This window comes from Anarhichas minor, unplaced genomic scaffold (genome assembly GCF_050575085.1).
Source record: "Anarhichas minor isolate MPS153535 unplaced genomic scaffold, ASM5057508v1 ptg000024l, whole genome shotgun sequence".
NCBI lineage: Eukaryota > Metazoa > Chordata > Actinopteri > Perciformes > Anarhichadidae > Anarhichas > Anarhichas minor.
The window spans coordinates 9,452,211-9,477,150 of record NW_027466470.1 but is presented as its reverse complement, the minus strand read 5'-3'; the positions used below and the strand labels follow the sequence as shown (position 1 = coordinate 9,477,150).

Below are 24,940 nucleotides of genomic sequence, written 5' to 3'. Positions count from 1 at the left end.
ATGTACTTATCCAAAGTTTACAAATTAAGAAGTACTTTTTCTCCAGCGTAATGCCTCCTATAAGTATTATAATTTAATTTTGTTATTACTGAACTAACAAGTAAGCAGCGTTTTTAGGTATCTGTCCAAAAGGGGGCTTATTTAACTATATTTTATTATTATACTTATACTGTTGGGTAGTTGCAACCTTCAATGTGTTGATCAATCCTCTGACTCATTAAATCTTAATCTGCAACGCAACTGTCAACAGCTGTCAAATAAACATAGTGGGGTTAAAAAGTATAACATCTCCTCCTGACATGTAAAGGAGTACACGTGGGAAGAAAAGTGGAAACACTAGAGTTAAGGAGAGCGCATCAGAAATAAAGTCCAGACTTTTCTTACAAAGGAGATGGATGACTTTCTGTTTTAGTGTATTTGATCTTTGATTTAATTATTAGTTGTGTGACAGAAAATAAGTTATTTCATTACGTTAGGTCGAAGTTTTTTTTGTTGCTATTTTGTAAAATAATTCTGAATCAATAACGACACTACAATAATTAGAGGATGTAAATAAGGAGGGGTTAAACATCAACTCTGTCACATCCCGTTTCATTGATCCCCTCTGACGCTCCTCTGCTGCATCGTACTGATCAATGAACTGCTGCTATCGGGCTCTGCTCAGCGGGAGAGGTCCGACAAGGTTACCGGGCCATTTTGGCTCTAGTGTGTCTTGCCGTGGTGGTGGAGGAGGAGGGGCGCGTAGCTGCGGACCTGCGGACCCGCCCCGGGGCTCACCACCTCCAGCCCGGTTTGAGCTAAAATGTCCTTGCTTCTGCTGCTGCTGCGGCGGCTGGACCACACTGTACAGGAGCTGGATGGAGCTCAACCTCTGTAGAGATGCGTCAAGTTTCACAGTGACAGCGAGGTCAGGACCGGAAACTGTGTGTTGTCGCCTTTAAAATAAGAGCTCAGAAAAAGGCACTTTTTGTTTTAAGAATTTTGAGATTAAGGGTGTAAAACTAAAGGACAGGAGAATAAGTTTTTTGTTGAGATGATTAGATATGTATTCAAAATAAAGCCTTTATATGCTGGTGATTGAATGATTGCAATGACTACTATACTTTAGTTTCATGCTAATTTACTTAACATGTTAGAGGGAGATATTGTAGGTAGTTTCTAGCGCGTACACATTGATGCATCAGTAATGAAAATATAATAATTAAACAAACAATATAACACCGAGGGGCCAATCTGCTGCAGAATTTGTTTTTACTTATGCTTGATGTAGATTTTTCTAATAATACTTTTGTATACTTCTCCAGACATGTTTTAAGATGCATAAAAAGTACTCTGATCATAAAGATATTTTTTTCTGATATGTTTTCCATAAAATTGTAGTATATACACTATGTCTCCTTTACTGGTTAGCGCAGGAGACTCATCAACTCCATGCTTGTGTGCATATACTGTGTATATATATATATATATATATACACAAAAAATATAAGGATCAGATATATATATAGTACAATGTGTGTGTATATTTTGTATTTGCACCTCAGGGCTTTTACTTTGACATAGTTAGTTTACATTGAAGTATTACTTTTACTAAAGTAAAATACCCGAATACGTCTTCCAACACTGTTAAATGCTGAGTGTAGCCACACATTTACAGGTAGGAATATTATTTTGAAATATATAAGCGGAAGCAGTGTATCCACATTTTGGTTGTCTTGTCGGTTCTCCTTATATTCTTCCCAATATTAACCCTTGTGGGAGGGATCCTCGAGTGTTGTCGCAACAACTAGGGCAGACTACAGGCTGTACTTTCCGACTTGTGCCGTTTGAGTTAAGGCAGCGGAGGTTCCACACGAGGATACTCCAAAATAGCCTTCCAAAAGGGGATTAAGTATGACGGATACTGACGGAGGGGCTCCGCGGGACTGTACGTAAAGATGAGGATTCATCCGGTGAGTAACTGAATCTGTTTCCATGACATTTCACACGTCTGTTGTTGCTCTTAACGTTACAAACCCGCCATTGCAACCAACGGCAAGTGTTAGCTACATGAACTAAGCCCAAGTCAGTGCGGCATGTTTTTTTTTCTACGGTCTGTTTAGCTAGCGTAACGAAGCGGTGAGGAGCACCGAGAAAGGTGGCGTTATTACGGTAACACTATTTTACGTTCAATTACACAACACGTTAACGCGGCTTCAACGAGCTAATAAAGATTCACTATAAACGCCAGCAGTGCGGCGGAAGGTAACGTACTCACAGTGACTGTGAGCAATGCGCTCGCGCTAACCCGAGGAGGAACGCTTTTCAAATAACCGTCAAAAAGTGGCCGTTAGCCACTAAAGCCCACCGAGTCAGCGGCGGTGTGAGTGGCCGTCAGAGCAGCACGTCGCTAACCGTCACTCTGCGCACTACTACCCGCCGAACCGTTGGAACCATTTCTAGCTGCTCGATACATCCCAGCTGCCATACATACAGTGGTGTTATTTACTCTCTACATTTATTTTTTTTACCATTTTGTTCCACTGGCTTAGTGATGACTGTTTTGGAAACTTAACTTGTGGCCTTTTCGGTGTGGACGTTAAATTCAGCTAGCAGCCCCAGCTAATACAACTAACTCTAATGTTACTAACTAAACCGGTGATTTTATAGCTGTTCAGAAATAACCTTCCACGTTTAATAACACAAAGTAGTCCCCCCTCCATGGGTGTACCTACCTGTGAATAATATCACCCATCTTGAGGCTGTATTTGGCCTGTAGGCAGCAGTCACAGTGCCACTTTATGGTTGCATAATTGAAGCTAATGGTCATCTATATTAGCTCTTGAGAGTTGGTTTGGTGGTCCCATCTTTTTTTAATTTTTTTTGCATCTACCTCATCATTGTGTGTCATTGGCCTCTTTTAGTGGAGCTCTGGAGGTGGATTCATGAAGACCAGATGGGCCCACACCCCAGTGCCACCTTGAATAGTAATCACCAGCGAGGAATTTAAAAGAAAAAAAAAAAGAAATGAATTTGTCTTCTCTGAAGAGAAAGCCAGATCGGATGATATTTAAGCATCTGGAAAGGCTAAGACGGCACCCATCATTTTCTTGGCATCCAAGCTGGGTGTAAAACACACACACACACACACAGGACATTTAATATATATATTTTCTTAAATCTTTATCTCACTACACCCTCAATCAGTGATCAAACTCAGGGGGTTGATTGAGTGGACTGATCCAACAGGCTCCCCGTGCAGAGACCTCCTCGATGTAGGTTACTGTACGCTTTCACAAAGTATTACAAGTCTCTCCTCGATGGCAGCCCAACAGCCGGTTTCCTCTTGTGGTTGTTAAATGTAGATCAAAACATAAGGGAGAGAAGAAGAAGAAGATGATAATAGCGTTTGACACTTGCTGTGAAGCAGAGCGGCTCTTTGTAACAGGAGGACAGCTACTCTTTATTTTTACCTCCTTCAAATCTCTACAGAGTTGCCGTTTCAACCTGTCTTGTCAAAGGATTCTTCTTTTTTTAATTATTGAGGAGAGAGTGACCTTTTTGGAGGGGTGCAAACCTGTGGCATGTTTTTCTTTAAATGCGTTTTCCTGTAATTTCTTAGATCCGTAGCAGCACTTTGGTGAATGGAATAACACACAACCTTACAGGAGGAGTTAGGACAACTCCCAGTGTGCTCCCAGTCTGGGCTTCAAGCATTACATAATAATGTGTCACTCAGTCATGTGATCACGTTGTTAAAAAGTGATGTCAGCCCATTCTTAAAGGGAGGAAGTGATCATTTGAGGTTTCCTGTGTTCACCCCGAGTAGACGGCGTCTGTGTGCGGTATGGATCTAAAAAAAAAACAATGTTTATCCCGATGTGAGCTCGCTGTCCTGGGAAGTTTGCAGCACCAGAAAAAAAAAGAAAAGTATAAGAAGTCTGTTTTCTTGGAGAAGTATTTACAGAGATTTCTCACAAGTTGGGGGCCAATAAGAATATAACTGATGTATGATTTTAGGACTTATAATTGAAACAATTCTCAGCAAAATGATATGACCATGTGCTTCTAATATTGCCACAAAAAGTCTACGCTTCCCTCTCAAATGCTGTCTGAAGGACACCCGAGTGTTGTAAAATAAGGGGCTCATTGATGTCCCACATAAAGGGCTGCAGAGTCCTAACACCTGGAAATGAGTCTGCATTTCTGCACCCTCATCTCGAAGTCGATGCATTCTTTTGAATGAGTTTTCACTCTGTGGATAGAAGTTTTTAATGTTTTGTTCTGCGATATAAAATATGTCTGTACACCTTGTGAATTTGAAGCTTTTACGCGTCTTTAAAATAAAGGAGGTTGCTAACAAAAGGCTAAATGAGACTACAAAATGTCATCCTGCTGACTAGTCGGCCTTTACAGCCTCGCTGTGTTTACAATGTGTGTTTGTAGCCTAGCGTTAGCCTTTTACAATAACAATCAGGTTGGCTTTCTGTCAAGAGGACCAGTTGAGTTCTAACTAAGGGATGGCCTACGAGAACACGTCATCCCTGCTGCTCTCTACACCACGATGCAGTACATTTAAACAGTAGGCCTCCAAAGGTAACGTGTCAGGGCTGCATCACACCCTTCATCAAGGATTAATGCACCGCCTGTCATGATTAATCCCTTAGAAAGCCTCCTCATCACTCATTGTAGCACAATAAATAAACTTATGAGATGTATTTGCCCATGATACTAATTACCAGGATGTTGACAGATTAGTATCTGTGACATAACAACAATAAATGGTGCACTTAAATGCTGTTTTGCTATGATGATTATTATTATTATTTTTAAGGATTTTACACCGTCTTCTTGCTGTGACCTATCAAAATGTATGCTGTGAAAAAATTCTACCTCTATAAAAGAACATTTATGTACTGACAATGCTAATCCTCTTACAGGAAGTGGATCTCCAAAAATAACGATTGGCAACCAAAGGAAACGAGGAACCACAAAAAAAAATTTGTTGGAAGGAAACAACCTAAAATATGAAAGTATTATTCAAATAATCCAAATCCAAAATGTAGTAACTTTCTATATTACATAACTAAAACGTCAATGCTTATTTGTAAGGGAATTCCACCTGATGTGTGAGGAACTGAACGCAGGAAACGAGGAAACAGCAGCAGGAAACCTGAGTCTTGTTCCGACAGCGAGGACTTAATGAACCGCTGTAACGCTCTAGTTTGTCCGAGCTTTCTCGCTGTTTATGCTCTTGTCTTATTTAATTTGGCCGCCGTGCCGGGATGTCCAGTCAGGCGTGGTTCATCGTGTTAGTAGTCCGTTAGGCCGTTTCATTATTAGCATGTCTGGCTCACACTGGAGGCTGCAGCACAGCTGTACTGGAAGAGGACCGACTGCAGCTCGCTTGTTTTAAAAATAGAGAGACCCCGGCCCTGTTGTCAGTAAACATTACGTGTGGTATATACGATTACACCGTTCTACAAAACACCCTTATTTATGTTCAGCCCCTTTTCAGATATGACTTTACTGTCATTATTTTGACACATGCTGCTCTCGTGTGAGGACGTTTCTCTATTTGATACCATTTTAAATCTAAAATCTTTCAGTTCTTTGACTGTTGGTTGGACAGAAGTAGTTTGATGTCCCCTTGGACTCTGGGACGCCACCAGCAACGCTAAAGATATTACCGTTTTACTGCAGCGTCACAGTTATGGGCTTTTTGGACATTAGTTTGTCATTGGTTTAGTCTTTAGAATAGTTTATAGGTCAATTAGAATAACCGTCAGGTGAGCTCGATATTCCTGCTTTACTTGAGGCCACACCACGCGTAATAGTTTTTGATGAGTCATCAGTTGAGTAGTTGGAGCATTATATTAATATCATGTCGCTGCAGGACCAATTTCCATTTAGTCTTACAGACTCTGTGACTGACACGCTCTCTCATGCACATATGTCTCCTTTAAAGCGTCTTCCCAAATTTACATGTCTAAAAATACAACTCCTTTACGCACTTTGACTAAAGATGCATTATTCAATGCCGCCTCTGCAGAGTAATTAAATCTTAATCAGGGACGGGCTCCTGTCCTCATGGAGGCGTGTGTGTGTGTGTGTGTGTGTGTGTGTTTGTTCACGTGTGTGTGTGTTTTACTGTCCCACAGTCCACTGGAGCATTTCAGGCTCTTATGATGCGGGACGATTTCAGAAGTCTTTCATTCAGTGTAGACTTCCCCGCTGAAGTAAGAGGTGCTGAGTATCAGTAACAGTCAATTTACAAGGTTTTCTTAAAATTTTCTTTGAATTGTTTTTATTTATTACCAAAAACCGTACCGACCGGAGTGAGTTGAACTGCACAGATTAGAAAAATATTAATAATAATCTTCCAATCTGAAGTAAGATTGTCATTGAAATCTTTCCTCACAGGTGTAGACGGGTTTCATTCATTGAATGTAGGTGAAATCACTGTATCGTGCAGTAGAGTAGATGAACTGATCATATGAAATATTTATTAAAATGTCAGTTTGTATTTGAGCGGTGATGTCATTATTGTGCCTAATCTGAGTCATCATGCTCCATCTGGACTGAGCTTGCTTAAAGGTTTGTAACATGCTCTAATTAAAGCACCGTCGCTTTGTTTCATTCACTAATGGATTATTTATTTTTGTCAATATTCTTAATTTAAAGTAGCCTTTTTGTCGTCGGTGCAATTCGTTTTTTGGGGGTTTATTTGGCTCTGATCACAGTGTTTCCTTCAGCCTCGTTCCCTAGTGTGGCAGGAATGGTTTGACCCGCGGTACTCATCACACGTGTAGCCTCCTGTCCTGTGCCTTCACTGTTTTCTGCTGACGTCATGTCAACGTGTGCACCTTAAACAAAGCGGAAAATGTGTCGACTTGGCTCCTTTCTCCGAAGCCTTCGCTCTGCGGAATATCTGGTCTCTAGTGTAATCCCTGGTCGCTCTTGTCCTTATGAGAATGACCCTGAAGTTCAGCCGGGCTGTGACACATTACCAGCCCTACACACACACACACACACACACACACACACACACACACACACGCATCCTCTTTCCAAGGTCTTCTCATCAGCAAGGGCAGATTGGGCAGGTTATCTGAACAATGATTCAGGCTTCAGCTGTTTTACATTGATGACTGATTGCCTTGTCGAGCGTGGATGGGTAACGGCTCACTATGTATGATAATGTGCAGTACATACAATTAGCTCGATGTACTGTATGATTAAATGAAGCATGGTATTTTTATTTTCCTAAACTGCCAGGCCTAACCTGGGACTTCAGGTTTTACCCAATAAAATTCCGATGTTTAATATGAACACTTTTAACTCACAGGAAGTGAAATATTTAGCACAGAGCAAGCCCTTAGCAGGCTTTACGTCTCTATGATTTAAAGTTAATATGCTGTAACCATACTCGCTCATTGTGCCGCCCTGTATTGTAACTAGCCGCGTGCTTTGCCACACCGATGTGGAAGCAGCTCTGTCACTGATCTCTGTTTCCCTTAATGTCTCAGGTGTGGGCGCTGGGCGCTGGCCAGACTGGGTGACGTGAGAACTGAGAGGGAGACCTGTTGAGAAACAACACCTGGGACTGCTGGGGAGGACCTCTGTGCAGGCGAGTCTGACGGAGACGGGAACATTATTTCATGTAATGTAAAAGGAACAAAATATCGACCATTTATGTTTTAGCATAATTCTATCATTCAAACTAAGATGCGTACTATACAGGCTGGATCTTAATGTCTACAAAATTATATCCTTTTTCCTTTTCCTAACCAGAATTAGATTAGTTTGTACCCTGCATGTCAGCTTGTCCCGATATTCCAGGTCATATCATTTACTCCATATTGTTCCTCATCAATCTATCTCTGTGGCCCAGATCACAAAAGAGAGCAGTGACGTGGGAGGGAAATGAGAAGTGAGAACGAGCAGTAGTCAGAGGGGATGTTTCCACTTAAATCATATTAAAGTGAGATATGAAAAAGGAGATATGATACAGGCCGTAGGGGGCATCTGCAGACAGTATGGAAATGTAAACGGACTAGTTTTTAATAACACGTCTTTGTGTGACTAGGTTCACGCGGCCGTCTGCAGGGTGGAGCTTCCTGACCCATGGAGAATTACTTCCAGGCCGAGGCCTTTAACCTGGATAAGGTGCTGGACGAGTTTGAGCAGACCGAAGGTGAGCCAATCTTAAAAAAAAAAAAAAAAATTGATGTGGAGACGAACAATGAGTCACTGTGCTTGAGAAACGACAAATGGGACGAGGTGTATCTGTGGGGTTGAATTTTCACAGAAGTTGTGGTCAGGTTATGTAAGCCATGTCACGGTTGCTGACGATCGGCCACCACCCGATGAGTGTGAGTAACATCTACAGTTGGTGTTTGAGGGTGTGCAGAGAGGGAATAGGACTAATTGGATTATCAATTTCCCTTTGGGCTTGTGTGAAACTGTGTAATTGGTGCAAGACAATAGCCTCTTTTTTTTCTTCTTCACACTTAATGCTCACAATAAGTAAATAAATTGTGTTAGGGCCTATTTTAAAAAGTGCTTTCATAGAGTTTATTTATGGTTATCGTAAAGTAAACACACATTACTGAGCTGTGTATCTGCAGACTCGCAGCTTTTTTTTTCCTTCTGGATTTATGGCTGATGATGACCCCAGAAAAATCCCAGTCTTCCACACGCAGCATATTTTTGATGGCTCTGTGAGCTCAGTGTGTGTTTTGGCTGTGAGTGATTATCTGTGTGTCCTCTGCCAGAGATCTAGCTTGGCAGATTAACTCTGTGTGAGTGAATGAACTTGCTTCAGCACATACTAGAACAGCTTAGCATAAATTCCAGCGGAGGGAGGAGAGCGCCATACAGTAGCTGACATCACCGTGTGAGAAGGTCCTTTTTGAATATATATATGAGTTTCCGCTTGTGTTACACAGCATACATGTGTCGGCTTGACTGATGGCTCCTGGGGGTGACCGAGTCGTTTGGCCCACTTTCAGAATTTCCCAGTCCATCCACACACACTAATTTACTATTCCATGCCAACCTCATTTCTTGATGTGTCCCCTGGTTTCTTCCATTTTTAGCTCCTTCGATCACCTGGGAGTGTGTATCTTTGTATTAGTTATCTTTAGCACTTCATTTGTAAGTAAGTAATGGTCTGTTTTCCTCTCTTCTTTCCCTGCCAGATGAGACTGACAACCCCATTCTCTCTGATGCGAAGTGGACCCAGATCCTGGCCCCGCCGGCCCACCTGCTCTCTCTGAACCCGGCCCTGGCCCACGCAGACCTCAGCCCGCAGGAGAGTCCGCTGCCGTTCAAAACTCTCCCCGACTCTTTGTCGGGGGGCGACCCTAAAAGACACCCCGGTACCGAACCTCCGTCCTGGGTGGAGGAGAGGCCGGCAGACGTCCACAGCCCGCCCCTAATCCAGCCAAACATCGGCAAACTGGTGGGCACGGACGACCTCTCGCCGCCCCCTGTGACGGCAGCTACTGCTGTGGAGAATGGCTGCCCGGCAAGCCCACAACTGGATGGGCTCAGCAAGGAGACACATTCTCCTCCAGACAAACCGCCTGGTGCTTCTGACCAGGAGGCGAGAGCGGCCTCAGTAGTAGCAGCAGCAGGAGGAGGAGGAGCCTCCACTGTCAATCACACTCACTTTACCTTTGAGGTGGCATTAGGACACGAAGATGAAACTCTGTCTCTGAAAATTCATCCAGATGTGCAACCGACGACACCAAATGGGGAAGATGTCACAGAGGGGGCCAGCGCTGCTGTTTTACAGGACAATTGTAGGGAAAAACAAACTGTACACTTAAAAGAGGAGATGGTAGAAAGCCTCTCGATTAGGGGGAGAGATGTTCAGGTTGGTTGTGAGGTGGAGGTGAATGGTTTATCTCCGTCTGACTGGGTCGGAGTGGAGGAGATTGAGAGGAGATGTGGTCCAGAGGGACAGATGGAACAACTCCTCAAGGTGTCAAGCCTTCCCAATGGTTTGGAGCAGGAGAGCAGTAACCATTCCAAACTTAAGGAGACAGAGGAAGAGGAGGAAGAGGGTTTTTCTCCCTCTCCCGTCCCCTCCAAAGAGGACTCTGCCACTGAGGAGAAAGAAATGGAGGAAAGCAAGCAAGAGAGCAGCGATGGAGGAGCAGTGGGGTCCGGTGGCGTCCAGCCAAAACTCCACAACAACCGGCTGCAGCCGGTCAGTGTTCCGTACGGAGGGGCACGACCGAAGCAGCCGGTCAGCCTAAAGCTCCAGATCCCACAGCCGCTGTCGGGCCAGGTCCAAAATCAGCTCGGCCCGTCCGCCGTCAGCAGGAACAAGAACCAGGAGAACCAGTGTCGGAGAAGCACGCCCTCCGAAGCCACGCCCAACGGGACTGATCAGAGCGCAGTCGGGGTGAACGGCGACGGCGTTGTCCACTCCCCTCCCCCGATGCCCTCGGAGAGCCCAGACAATGATCTCCAAGCAGGCCAACAGGGCACTCTGTGCAGGAGACCCGTCAGCTCCCTGGGGGAGGTGGCCCCTGTGTGGGTGCCTGACTCCCAGGCTGCCGTCTGTATGAAATGTGACGTCAAGTTCACCTTCACCAAGAGGAGGCACCACTGCAGGGCCTGCGGAAAGGTCAGTGGAGTGCTTTTTATTTGAACATCTAGAATAAAACTCTGTGGCACGCTTCCAACAAAGTTTACAGCAACCGGGCATTTCTAGGCCAATTCTGTTGTTTGTTGTCATTTATGGGTTGTGCATTAATAATTTCATAATAATTAGACAATGTGCTGACACTCAGGAGCAGCTACACTTACACAAATGATCTTATATCTAAAGCATCAGATGAAAGGGTCAGAATAACAGAGACTACATCCTTACTCTTTACAGTAGTCTGTACAGGTTGGTAGACCAGAATGCAGTGCATCCATGATATATTTATCATATTTAGATTAAGGTCCATTTCTATTCTACAGTTTTAGCTGATGCCTTCATCCTGGGTTTCTTATGACAAAAACACGTTGACATGGACACAATGGGGCTGCAACTAACGGTTGATTTTTAATGTGACAAAAAACAAAGCTTGACTATCGCAAATTCATTGAGAAGTAAAATGTTTACTGATTAATCTTCTCTGGGTAACTTAATTGTCTAATCTATCACACACACTTATCTGGAATCATCAAACCTGTAATGTTCGACAGTCATCATTTTGCATTAAATCTTAAAATAAACTGTACATAAATAAACCGACACAACTGCAAACAAAACGGGACAAATAAGTGCTTCTTTACAAAAGACAAAAATCATTCATGCAAGGAGAAAAACACGAGAAATTAATTTCAACATTTAAAATGCATGATGGGTATACTACAGACTACAGTATTATTAAAAGAGCGTTGGTAAGGAGGTAAATCAAATGATGCACTTTGATAGATGAGTTCCTTTTTTTTAGGTGTTCCCTTGCAGATGAACTCAGTGGGTGTGCAGGTAGCTCTCTAGGATTATGGCCTCTCACGCATGCAGCAGGGGGGGTGGGTCCGCACAGTGCCTTAAAGTGAAGATGCGGTCGCTGACGCCGCACTGGAATATCTCCCGACAGCCCCACTTAATTTCCCATGGTGGTAAACAAACGCACTGACACTTGAGCAGGGAGGAGCTGGCACTGCAGTAATACTGACGCCACCGCTGGGCCCGCAAACAACGGACGCAGCGGGATCCTCTGTGCACCCGCCACCAGGCTGGTAGATCCATAAACCAGTGTATGATGGTGCTGTTAGGATCCGAATGTGACTGGATAACGATGTGCAATAAATGAAAAGTTCCCCGTGCACAGCTGCAGCTCATTGAAGCCCTGGCAGAGTACAGGAAATCAATAGCTATAAAATGGTACATTTGCAGCACACTCGCAGTACATCCAAACTGATTTTAATTTCTTCACCTTTTAAAAAATAAAAAACTATTCTCCCAGTTAAGTAAAAATTATTTGTAGAAATGTTTTGTAGGAAAACCTTTTTCTAAAAATCTATTTCTTTGTGTTTTTTTAAGGTTTTCTGTGCGACGTGCTGCAGCCTGAAGTGCCGGCTCGTGTACATGGACAGGAAGGAGGCTCGCGTCTGTGTCACCTGTCATTCTGCTCTGACGAGTGGTGAGAATCAAGTAGAAAGTTACTTCTGTCCAACTTATGTTGCATTTTTATGTACACTTTTTTATATATATAAATGCAACCGAAGATGCTGCTCAATTTAAATTAAGAAAGTAGTAAAGGGTTTAAATAAGGGTCCACATCAGTACTTTTTTGCCCCCTAAAAACGTTAAAAACGATACTTAAAAAGGTTCATCTTGAAATTCATCTGTTGTTCAGCACTCTTTCTCTTGACAGAAATACATTATTTTCAACAGGAAAGCTCAGCGGTGTTATGATTATAGCATAAATGTGGAGTGTAATACTCTATGTATTATGGCAATGGGGCAAAGCTACTGTGTAAATAGCCCTTTTTTCACAGCAGACATTGTGTGTAATAGCAGAACAAGCACAGGTGTAATTCATAACGTTAATGAGCTGGAATGGCTTAGTATTGGAACAAAGCCCTCGTTAATGACATTAGACACACCTGTGCTTGTCATACCATGAAAACTCCAATTGTCTGCCGAAGAAAGAAGTCTTTGTCTTAACAGATAACAGTGTTTTCTGTCTCTGTCAGCTCAATCGTGGGAGACGCCGGCCACTGGAAGCAACCAAAGCCCGAACCCAAACAACCCAGCGGAGTACTGCTCCACCATCCCCCCCCTGCAGCAGGCCCAGGCCTCTGGGGTGCTCAGCTCCCCTCCTCCCACCGTCATGGTGCCTGTGGGAGTCCTGAAACAGGCTGGCAACGAGGGTACAACCTTTACCGAGAATAAAAATGCTCTTAGCGATTTATTTTTTACAGTGTCATTCTGTCCTCTCTTTTGCTTGCGTACAGTTTTTATTTACATAACCTTTTATGGTGTTTCACTGTGGTTCTCTCACATTTTTAGGGACCCTGACACGGGAGCAGAGGAGGGTGTGGTTTGCTGATGGGGTGCTACCCAACGGAGACACAGCAGAGTCCCCCAAACTCCCAACCTCCAGCTCAGCCCCCTCACAGTCGCTGGCTATCTCCACGTATTCAAACAAATCCTCCACTTCTGAATCCTCAGAGGTAGGCTCGGCACGAAAGAACATTCACCCACAGCTAATGCTATTAGGAGAGCTTGTTACGGTCGTATTAGCTACTCTGAAGCCACAAAGAACTCCTTTCTGTGGGATTCTTGGTGGTTTGCTGGCTGAGTCACAGACTGCAGGGAGTTTAAAGGAAACATTCCTTGCTTGCTTAATCAGAATTAGAAAACCCAGTAGACCGAAACGCTTAAAGGAAATACGTCCACGTTTGTCCCACAACAAATAACAGAGCAGCGAGTTGAATCTGGTGGTTTCAGTGGCCATGCTGCTTGTACACTCATTGGACTTGAATGCCACCACTCAGGATGATTCATGGCCTGTTGAACAGAATCATTGTTGAAGCTTTTAAATGGCTTCATCTCCGACGGCCAGATGATGAAATGCAAACACAATTTGGGTCTAAAATCAGACTTTCACATACTGGCATGAACGCATGGATTTGATTTTACTGCCAAAGCTTTCGCTCACAGTGAAGTGACTTCTATACTAATAACAGTGGCATAGTGGGGAGTCATTGATGCACAGGGGCTCCTACTATGCTTTTTTTAAACAGTTTTCATGGTTTAGCAACTTATAATGTACCAAACAAAAGGGACTTCGGGAGTTTTCACAAGTCAAAATGTAGTCTGAATTTACTCTAACTCGGATGTGGCTCATTTGGGAAGTCCACAAAAAAAATAATGACAACAGTGAAAACAGTTGTATGACGTCTTTTGTGGCTCCGGAAGAGCTTCTTAAATCTGAGAAAAGTGACATCAAGTGTTCTCATTTAGGTCTTGGAGCCGACACATTTCTAACAGAACGCTTGCAGTACAAACCGGTTTCTTGGAGTATGAAAGAAGCTCATCAGACATAGAGGGTCTAACAAAACATGCTATCGATTTGTATCCAACCTTTCACTTGTACTAGGAACTAAAAGTCAGGATGGATTTGGCCTCTGCTGTATTTATCTTGACCTTTTTGTTGAGCTTAATTGTATTTTAACCATAAGCGATATGGCACCTACATTTATTTCACAGCCATGAAAACCCTCTCACTGTATGTTATGACCTACATCTCACCCTCCACCCCCAGGCAGCCCACACCCCTGTTGCCCTGGTGGGCAGCCCCGTGGGCAGCTCCGTCAGTCTGATCCCGGAGGACGGGCTCCCTCCCATCCTCATCTCCACCGGCGTCAAAGGAGGTACGGGAGGCCACATCACAGGTGCTTGCCCTCATCCTCACCATTCTGCTGCCTCCTCATTGTCAGCTGCTGTGTTTGCGCTTGTTAAGTGTTTTACATGTGCTCTGCATCACGGCTCGTGTTTCCACCACTCATTGCCAACAGGGGGTGGGTGGGGGGGGTTTGTTGTTGGGAAAGCAGTGATGATGTTATAATTTGGAGGGTCTCCGTCATCTAGGTCTGATCATCATTTCCTTCTCTTACCTCACATGGGACTCCTTTATCATCCTCACTCCGACATCTCCGCTCCGCTCTCATCCTTGAGTTCTTCCTGTCGGTTTATCTAACTTTTACCTCGGCTCCTCCCTCCTCCCTCCACCCTCCTCTCCTTCTTGTGCTCCACCCCACCGGCAGACTATGCAGTGGAGGAGAGGCCGTCAGAGATCGTCCTCATGCAGCAGCTGGAGGAGGGAAGTCCGGACCCCCTGGTCTTCGTGCTCAACGCTAACCTGCTCGCCATGGTCAAGCTAGTCAACTGTGAGTATTTTGATAATGCCGGTCAAAACGTAAGGAGCAGAGTGCCAACTTCCCTTTTACAATTTCAATTTCATGATGGTCTAAGGAAAAGTGAATATAAACATTTTACTGTATACATTTGAATGTTTGCCTTATTCAGCTTTTGTCTGTGAATTACTGAGTAAAACGTTTTCTGAGTAATTTGTTCATTTATTAGTGAATTCTGCTGCCTTTTGAATAATCTGCTCTGCAACAGTGGTGAAGGATATAATTACACAATGTTAAGTTGGTGCTCTTAATTCCCTATTAGCTCTCATGCTGTATGTAAAGTGCTTTGCTGGGTATTCATTTATTCATCCATGTACTTAAGCAGGTATGAAAAATTTAACATATAAGCTTTTTGAGCATTCCAAGAGGGAAGAACGCTTCTTTAAAGACGGACCGGACATGCAATGTAATGCTCTTTGTTCAAGCAGAATAATTCTTATGTGACAGACTAGTGTTCTGTTTTTTGTTCGACCTACAGATGTAAACAGGAAGTGTTGGTACGTGACGACGAAGGGCATGCATGCCGTCGGCCAGGCAGAGGTGGTCATTCTGCTCCAGTGTCTGCCTGACGAGAAGACCATCCCGAAAGACGTCTTCACCCACTTTGTTCAACTCTACCAGGAGGCCCTCAGCGGTAAGAACTCAACCAACAGCTCCACCGGGAGGCTCGCTGTGAAATCCGTCCACCTCCACCGTACGATAGCAGCTCATTAGTAGTTCTGTCAACAGGTGAGTCTACCTGTCAGGTGTTGCCCAGTGTAAAAAGAGCTAACCCCAAAGTAATGTAGAATAATGGGGGAAAATGCTCATGCTCTACTTTTTTGTTCCGTAGAGACGGCGTCTTGTCGTCCTCTATTTGGAAACGAGGTTACTGTCCACTGCTGCTGAATTGAGTCTGTGCCTTTTTCATGAAAAATGGTGCAGACATTAGCATCCTGCTGTCAGGTCGCCTCCCCCCAGGCTTGACACCTCACCAACGCTTATCGTGCGTTTTTAAGCTCCGTATGCTGCGGAGCAAAATCGGCTAATATCGTGTGACTTTGATGGCTCGCTCCCCTCAGGCTGTTTCCTTTTTTCATATTCACACTGGGGTAGTTTCAGGCTGGAGGAAGGGAGCCTTATTGTGTGAGTCATTTCTGATTTAACTCGCGGTCTGTCAGGTCTTGGGAAGAATCGCTGGCTTTAGCAAGTCCCAGCCACTGAGCTTTGTCATGACACTATTGCGTTACGTGGCCTCTAAAGCAAGCGATTCCTCCTGCAGATAAGTAGTAACATGAAGCTCTTCTGGTAATATGAGGCTGCAGGGCGAGCAGGCAAGACACCTTTTTAATCATTGATGTAGAACTTGAATCAGACTAAGCAAGAGTATTTATCCACACAGTAATCCCAGGTAAACACTAAGAGCCACTGCCTTTTACATTTGCCTCCCTTCAGAGGATGATACTGGTTTGTCCCTATTTTTCCTCCCCTGGTTTTCATTTGTGTTAATTTTCATCATTTCTATCTCATGTCCTTCCCTGCCTTTTACTCTTTTCTCCCCCACTTCCCGGCTCTGCCTTCCTCCCTCCTATTTCACCAACCCCTCCTCCTCCTCCTCGCATCTCCTTTATCACTAACCTCTCTCCCCTTCTTCCTCGTCTCCTAAAGGCAACGTGCTGAGCCACCTGAGTCACTCATTCTTCACGCAGAGCTTCCTGGGCAGTAAGGAGCACGGCGGTTTCCTCTACATCAGCCCCTCCTTCCAGTCGCTGCAGGACCTGCTGCTGCCCAACCCACCGTACCTCTTCGGCATCCTGATGCAGAAGTGGGAGACGCCCTGGGCCAAGGTCTTCCCCATCCGCCTCATGCTGCGGCTGGGCGCAGAGTACCGATGTGAGTGCAGAGGCCCTCTGGGACTCACACTGTACAGCAATAGTGATGGGTTATTTCAAAGTGTTGATATACAGTTTAAACTGACATTCAACTTCAGTCCATTTGGTAGTTCTTCTGGAGCTTTCCATCATATCACATGATTTTCATAAGCAGACAATTCTTTTCTCCAGTAGTCGAGGAAGTGTAGATGTTCATATTTCTTTTTTTTCTGAGCAGTATGGTCACATCAGTCTCCCGCTCAACAATATCTCCCCAAACGGCGTCCAAAAAAAGGATGTGATGTCACATTTCTGATGGGGGCATTCAAGTATTGCTCTACGTGCGAGTGTTTGATGGGTTCTTATGGTAAAATATTAAGATCCAGCTTGATCTAGAGAGCTTAGTATGTCAATTGTCAGATGAAGCCTGTAGACGTGAAACCCGGCCTGCTCGTATGCATTTCTCACAGCTTTCCACACGGACCAGGAAGTCTTGTGAGGGGTTTTATCTCCACCAAATCCCCTTTCCTCACAGCCAGACCTGCTAGCACGGAGCGCCGCCTGGCTTTGTTGCCTGCTTCCAGCGAGCTTGGATGGAATACATTAAGAGCCTCAACTGTATGTGGCTTTGTTAAACACAAAACGGTGTAGCTCTCTACGCTGGCACCTCTTATCTTAAGCAGTGACCAGCAGGCGTTCGGGTTGCTCGTCGGCGTATGGATCCCCGCTGAACTGCAGATTGAGGTCGAGATTGTTGTTGTTTTTATTGCTAATGAGATGGCGAGATCTTATTTCCAGCTGTTTTGCTGAGATAAGTCTAAAAATAGTAATCTAAGGAGCTTTGGTTGCTGGAGGAAAAAAAAAAAAAGCAGCCTGCTTTTTCACTTGTGGATTAGGAATGTTCCTCCTAACTGCAGGCACAGTTCTGTGTGTGTGTGTGTGCGTGTGCGTGTGTGTGGTCTCTTTTAGGTAATTTGCATTTATGAGTGAACAGGATAGAAAACACAGGAAACACAAGTTGCGCAGTTCATAAAACCTGGAAACGCCTACAAGAACAAAGACTGATAAAATAGATCAATAATAAATCTAACTAATATATATAATCAAAACATCCCTTTCTGTGACCACATTTCTGTAACTTTTTCTAACCAAGGTTTCCTAACCGACGACATGTTGCTGAGGAACTGAATGAATGAAAAATAAGTAGCCTTGACATTAGAAATGAAAGATAACGTGTTAGTAGTAATAAAGTTCTATTGTGGATTCAGCTAAACTGAAACGTTTTGTTTTGCAGTTTATCCGTGTCCTCTGTTCAGTGTTCGCTTCAGAAAACCCCTCTTCGGAGAGACCGGTCACACCATCATGAATCTGCTCGCAGTACGTTGCTTTGTTTCTGTCTTTGTTCCTTTTCAAGGTTGAAGAGCTCTGATTTAAGAGTCCGTCACAGACGTATAATTAAAAATACAGTTTTTCTGTCCTCACCTTTTTTTTTTCCTCCGTCCCTGTCTCAGGACTTCCGTAACTACCAGTACACGCTACCGGTGGTGAAAGGTCTGGTTGTGGACATGGAGGTGAAGAAGACGAGCATTAAGGTCCCCAGTAATCGTTACAATGAGGTGAGTGCCTTGCATCAAACATCAAAGGAGCCTCAGCAGAGTCCAAATAGAAGCGACGTGAGACCTTTCACGTGGTCTTGGTCCGGTCGTTTAGTTCTCACCAGAGTTTGATTGACAGCTTTCACACCTGTCAATCTTGTTTGTTGTCTAAGCAACCTAAAACTGCAAACCTTCCACATCAAACATTTGCATTGTAGATATGGAGGGAACAGCTCTACTTTCTCATGTTGCACATTTGAGTCAAAGATAATTTTTTCCACCACACTAATGACATCAGTGGAAGAGGCTCCTGTTAAGCTCCCCGATCATCAACACACACACACACACACACACGTTCGTACTGCGTAGGTGATGTGTGACACACTCTCCAGGGTCCCTGCAGCTGAACATGAGGCGTGGGCTGCCGACGTGTTAGAACGCCGCTGCCTCCAAGGTGTGAATGAATGTTCGTGATACGCACAAAGCACCATTTGGCCGAGAAAAGAAAGATGGAGAGAGCGGTGCTGGTTGTAGCGTTTGGCTGCTGACGCAGTAACAGATGGGAACCCAATAATGTGAAGCGGGGACCGTTTCTCAACAGCTTGCAGGCGAGCCTTCAGCGCAGCAAGTGGTTAAAGCCCTCCAGATTTTCCGTTTTATTTCTGATTTGCAAAGGACGGCTTCAGAGAGACGCAGAGGATTTAGCAGAATTATTATGTGGGATCTTTCAGCTATTGATACCCCCCCCCCCCATGTCAATGTCAGTCTGTCATCTCTACGCCCATTTAACTCGATGACTTTACCCACAAGCCCACTGCAATAAGGCTTAACCAGGCAGCCCGTATTAAGCACGTTTTCCTCAGCTCACACTCCCAAAGGGCATCTTAATCAGACATGGATATCATTTGTCCTTGCAGATGATGAAGGCGATGAACAAGTCCAACGAACACGTGCTGGCCATGGGGGCGTGTTTCAACGACCGGGCCGACTCCCACTTGGTGTGCGTCCAGAACGACGACGGGAACTACCAGACGCAGGCCATCAGCATCCATCACCAGCCTCGCAAAGGTGCTGACACAGAAACACGTATTTCATCACGCGTCCTTTTATCTCTCAGCCAGTCTGGTTTGCATCCATCTTATTGCCTGATCTTAGTGTCTGCTGTTATGTCTCCGGTCCTGTCTGATTGAGATTAGTTGTGTTCTAAGTTGTGATTATTTTCCCTGCAGTCACTGGAGCCTGCTTCTTTGTATTCAGTGGTGCTTTGAAAGCGTCGTCGGGCTTCTTGGCCAAAACCAGCATTGTGGAAGGTGAGAAATGTGACGGACGACATCTTGGCTGTAAAAATGCTGAAATATTGGTCTAGAATATTTGTATGAAGCTTCCTCACAAAGGCCTCGACACACACAAAGAATAAGACCCATGTTAAGATATGAAGAAATAAACTTACAAACTGTCAAAGGTTTTGCTGTTCTGGGAAATATTGCAAACCATGCCAATAATTTATTCTATCATTTTAATTCATTTGCATCAATGTGCAGAAGAACATTTATTTACCAGATATTTAATACACTGGAATACCCCCAATAAATACACATGCACTATTCAAAATGACACGTACTGTGATAGAAGATTGTATCCATATTTCCATATTTAAGTTATTTGATTGTCGGTTATCCTCCTGGTTATTTTTCAATTTTGTGTTGTCCATAAGATTATTTATGATAATGATTTAAGCCCCTCAGTTTCCTGAAGCTCAAGGATACATTACAAAAAACTCAAAGATATTAAATTGACAGCAAATCCTCACGTTGGAAAGCTGAAACCAGTGAATGTGACTTAAAGGGTTCTCCAGTCATATGCTTCTATCAGGTTTTTGGGTCTCGCCAACGATGGACTTTTAAAACAAAAAAAGAAGGGGGAAACGTTTATTTTATAACGATTAATTGTTTAATGAAATTGTTGAGTAATGTTCTGTCAGTCGGCTGACAGATGAATATTCTGTTTCAGCACTAATCAAGATGATGCATCGTGTCTTTTCTCCACCCTTTAGACGGTGTGATGATCCAGATCACGGCGGAGACCATGGACTCTCTACGGCAAGCCCTGAGGGACATGAAGGACTTCAGCATCACATGCGGTAAAGCTGACCAGGAGGAGAACCAGGAGCTCGTCCACATCCAGTGGACGGAGGACGACCACGACTTCAACAAGGGGTAAGAAAAGATGGCGCCGCAAATAGTGGCGACCTCTTGTCTTGTTTTGTGTGTGTTGTTGAAGTTTACTAAGTAAAAGCTCTTGACTGATGATGCGTACTTGTGTAAACAAAGCATCCGACTCTCACTTTCGCACTAAACCCGATTCTGATTGTGAGACTGGAACAGATTAGACCTGGTGAACAGATGAGATGAAAGAGATGCTTTTATGTCACGGACAATTTAACTGATAGCCTCCCAACCGCTGCTTTTACTACTTGGCTATAAAAACTCATTATGCATGCTCGGGAAAGCCCTCTGGAGGAGAATCTCAGCCAGGTGGAATGATGTGGTTTGACGTGGCTGTGAGATGGAGACCGACGCAATCAATTTTACATCAGTCTTGATCAAATCTGCGAATTAAATGTGACTTTTCACTATTGGAGATAATTGAGGCCTTTCAGCAGATACTTTATCACTTCAGTGGGAGGATATTATCTGCACAGCAGCTGTTTTAACCCGTAGTTCACCGGATCAGGAATGATGAATCCAGGTGTTGTGAATGAAACGGGACGAGCTGGTTGGTTATGTCCGTCTGACGAAAGACACTTTAACGTGAAGCGAGTGAACCAATCACAAGACTCCTCTGATGATGATGATTATTAAATACGTTACAAGAACATTGGCATCGGACAAAAACACTACATTTATTGTTTCATTTTCATGACATACTATACTATGTCATATGCTGAAACACTGTTTTGTGTGTCTCTTATTTAGCGTCATTAGTCCCATTGATGGGAAGTCTATGGAGTCGATCATCAGCGTCAAGATCTTCCACGGCTCGGAGTTCAAAGCCAACGGCAAAGTCATCCGCTGGACAGAGGTACGCGGTTTACACTCTAACTCATCATTTCACTGAGTCACCACGCAAGTTGATACTGTGTTGAGGTTTTATTCACCAAACAATTCAGGTTTAAAGTAAAGTGTGATTTTTGTTGTTGGTCTTGTTGGAGGGGTGTTTGTGTGTTTTATATTACCGTTTGTTTCTCAGGTGTTCTTCCTCCAGAGTGAAGATCAACCCAACGTCCTGAGCGACCCGGCCGACCACAGCCGGCTGACGGAGAACGTGGCGAGAGCTTTCTGCATGGCGCTGTGTCCGCACCTCAAGCTGCTGAAGGAGGACGGCATGGCCAAACTGGGACTGAGGGTCACACTGGACTCTGACCAGGTGGGACGGTTCAGATGTTACAGAGACGCTATCGTCTCGTTCATTCAGACTGTAAGGAAACCACAGGGACAATATCCAAGAGCAGCAATCGTTGGTGCTAAAAACAATTTGTACATCGATTAGTCGATCGGCACAAAATGCAACTATTTCAATTATGATAATCGAGCAAGCACACGATCTAGAAAGACTGTAGCTCTTAACAGCCTTCTGAAATGCGCTGTTCTTTGCATCCTCATTGTCACAGGTGGGTTACCTGGCAGGAAGCAACGGCCAGCCTCTCCTGCCACAGTACCTGAGCGACCTGGACAGCGCTCTGATCCCCGTCATCCACAGCGGGGCGTGTCGGCTGAGCGAGGGCCCGGTGGTCATAGAGCTGGTCTTCTACATCCTGGAGATCATCTCCTAGGAGTCCTTCGGAGCTTCACACCTCCAAGAACACCGTTTACTTTATGACGTCGTCTCCCTTCAACCGTTTGCACTTCAAGCCTGGAAAAAAAAAAAAAACGTTGGCATGCCAGGCGGGAGGGAGGGGAGTCGGGGGGGGTGTAGCGTTCCTCAAGTCAAACCTATGCATCCAACCGCCATCTGCTCTGCTCCAGGGGCCGCCTGACGGAGCTCCGAGCAGGACCATCTGTGTGTCCTGTGTACCTGAACCTCGCCTGACAGGTACTTCTGGTGTTCACTTGAGGTGCTCCGAGCAGGAATTGAACACCAGTGTGGCGTTGCAGTGCCTATAAAAAGAAACAACCCCCTGGAATGTATTTCTTGTTTTACCGTCTGTGCATCATTGAGTCAAAGTAGATTAGATGTGGAAAGAGCGTCTCTACAAAGTCTAAGGAATTAGGAATATAAATCACACATCTAAATAATTTCACACCGCGGTAACCTCTTGAAAAAAAGTGAGGAGATTGTCAGCACATAGATTTTATTCTACTGAAAGTTTTTTGTATTATTACACTCTTACTAAATGCTGAATTGTTCCAGTAAATTGTCCTTCTGACTGAACTTAGTGGTTTCACTTGGTTTCCCGATCAGCTGTTTTTGTGTTTTTTAAGTTTGAAAAATGCAGGGAAAAGGAGAACAGTAAGATGGTCGAGAACTAAATGACTTCGTACAACAGATGGAACCGTCAACGGTGGAGGCGAATAGTTAAGCGATCAAGTGATCAGTGTCAAAAAAAAAAAAAAGCCACTTCTGCTTTGATTCAATGTAGTAAAACGATAAAACTTCCAGGGAGAATGAATAGTTTTCATAGGTGTTGTATGTAGCTCACCCGTTACTCCAATGTAACTGTGGCAGTCAGGGGAGGGGGGGGGGGGGGGTCCTGGAGCTCTCTGACCTCTGACCTCTGTGTAGCACAGATGCTCTTAAACAAGAGACTCGTATTCACCGCTGAGAAGTCTGGACCGTTTCTCTAAAGTGACGTTAAAAGGGAAATCGTCCAATCAAATCATCAGATGGGGAGATGGACTGTGTGGTGATGTCGTTTTTTGGGGGGGTTTTTTGCACCATGGTGCTCAGTGCCTGCAGCAGCGATTCATCAAGCGGAACAAAAAAAGAACATTTAGCTTTACTCATCAATCACCAGATGCTTTAGTTGATGGATGAATCCATCAACCTGCTGTACATATTTTTGTAGGCGTAGTAACTCCTCCATTCTAACTCTGCGTCTGTAGCCTCCATAGACCCCACATATAAAGACAGTATTACTGAAGCGACCGTCATGAAATATTACAAAAAGCCTTTTTGCCATGTTATCAATCGACTCGTGTTGAAAAAGCCACTCCAGTTATATTAAAGAGGATAACTGTAGAAGATGTAAAGATATATAAATAGATGTATAAGAACTGTATTCAATTGCAGAAGCAGTGCACTGGATTCTAAGCCATCAACAGGAGAGTGAGAGCGAGTGTCGGGGTTGCCGCTGTGTCCTGGAAGACTCATGTTTTGTTTTTGTTGTTTTTTTCCCCCCCAACGGCAGAAAAGTTCAGTGTTTGTAAAGATCCGGGGTTCCTGCAGAAACGAGAGTTTGATCGACCTGAAGCTGAATGTATTTCATCTCACATTTCCTGCAACTTTATCGTCCCTCCAAAGCCCTGAAATCATGAACATCCTGCTCCAGACTGCTCGGAGGAACCCTGTAGATCGGAACTGTTTTAGTGCATCTGTCTCCTTCAGCAACATGGACCTGGAAATAATGATAAGAATGTATTCCTCCTGTTTCTGTTCAAATCTGTAAAAGTGTGTTTTTGTTTCTGGCTAGACTAATCACCAAAAACCACCCCGTCATGTCAAAAATACTCTGTACAGTAATCATTCTCCATCTTTAATCATGCTAATGTAAAACCAGAAGGGGCTGCACACAAAGAGAGTGCTGTTACTACAGCGCGTGAAAATCAATCTCGTCATCACAACTGTAAATCAGACAATCACACGAAGACCTGCAGACGAGCCGACGCTTCTAAATTAGACCTGCAGCTGTTCTGTATTCGTTACTCAATCTTTAAGTATTTTAGGAGCCACTGTAGCAAAGTATTGTCGGTGAAGCCGATTTAAAATCGGTAAGGACTGAATGAGAGGTCAACAGGTGACCAGCTCCGGGTTTATTACTGTGATCCTACCAGAGCTGGTGTATCTCAATCACTGTGTCTTCACCGGGTGATGTTCATCACTTCTGTTTTTATAAACTAGCATTGATGAGGTGTGAGGCTTCAATCTTCTGACTTCCTGTTACGTTTTATTTTGGCATTATCTGACGTGTGCAATATGTCCTAAATCCAAACAAAAAAGGTGCAATTTGTTTGTTTGAAAAAGTAGCAATTTTTTTTTTTTTTTGTATTCAGTTGTAAGATGTTAGATCCGGACCTATGACACTGCATGCAAACCAGCTCCAATCGATGAGAGCAAATCAACTTTGCATTTGAACAGTTATCTCTTTAGAAGATCCACTCATTCAGTTCTGTCGTTGTCTGGGTTTTGTTACAATAATTTTCTTTTTTTAATAAACAGTCAAAGTTTGAAGAGCCAAAAACCCTGGCCTCCTTTCCTTTAAATGTCAAAGTGGTCTTTATCGAAAAACTGTAGTATATGTAAAATAAAAACTTATAGAAAATTAAAATGTGTGTAGTTTCTGCCTTTTCATTCAGGTTCTTC

General features: G+C 44.0%; 1 protein-coding gene across 3 annotated transcripts; it reads left to right on the top strand.

The window, feature by feature from the left end:
• Positions 1 to 1,767: 1,767 nt before the first annotated feature.
• Positions 1,768 to 24,905, top strand: zfyve9a (zinc finger, FYVE domain containing 9a). 3 transcript variants are annotated; one of them, XR_012955978.1, is made up of 20 exons: positions 1,768 to 1,952; positions 7,509 to 7,609; positions 8,069 to 8,176; positions 9,183 to 10,621; positions 12,035 to 12,134; positions 12,691 to 12,867; positions 13,007 to 13,170; positions 14,265 to 14,394; positions 14,767 to 14,889; positions 15,395 to 15,550; positions 16,564 to 16,788; positions 18,061 to 18,143; positions 18,278 to 18,382; positions 19,279 to 19,429; positions 19,591 to 19,671; positions 20,415 to 20,577; positions 21,337 to 21,442; positions 21,611 to 21,787; positions 22,032 to 22,453; positions 23,651 to 24,905. XR_012955978.1 is itself a non-coding variant. In XM_076097144.1 (19 exons), exons 3-19 carry the CDS (start codon positions 8,107 to 8,109, stop codon positions 22,191 to 22,193), a joined length of 3,612 nt encoding a protein of 1,203 aa, XP_075953259.1. In that variant the 5' UTR covers positions 1,768 to 1,952; positions 7,509 to 7,609; positions 8,069 to 8,106; the 3' UTR covers positions 22,194 to 24,905. The 3 variants fall into 3 exon arrangements, 2 of the variants coding, with proteins under 2 accessions (XP_075953259.1, XP_075953260.1); XM_076097144.1 differs by having other exon boundaries at positions 22,032 to 24,905; XM_076097145.1 differs by having other exon boundaries at positions 7,509 to 7,642; positions 22,032 to 24,905.
• Positions 24,906 to 24,940: the final 35 nt, after the last annotated feature.

Excerpts from the sequence above, each read along its gene's own strand:
- zfyve9a (XM_076097144.1), top strand. The coding sequence starts at position 8,107 with ATGGAGAATTACTTCCAGGCCGAGGCCTTTAACCTGGATAAGGTGCTG. Across the intron at positions 14,890-15,394 it reads CATGGTCAAGCTAGTCAACT|ATGTAAACAGGAAGTGTTGG; the intron begins GTGAGTATTTTG and ends TTCGACCTACAG. Across the intron at positions 16,789-18,060 it reads GCTGGGCGCAGAGTACCGAT|TTTATCCGTGTCCTCTGTTC; the intron begins GTGAGTGCAGAG and ends TTTGTTTTGCAG.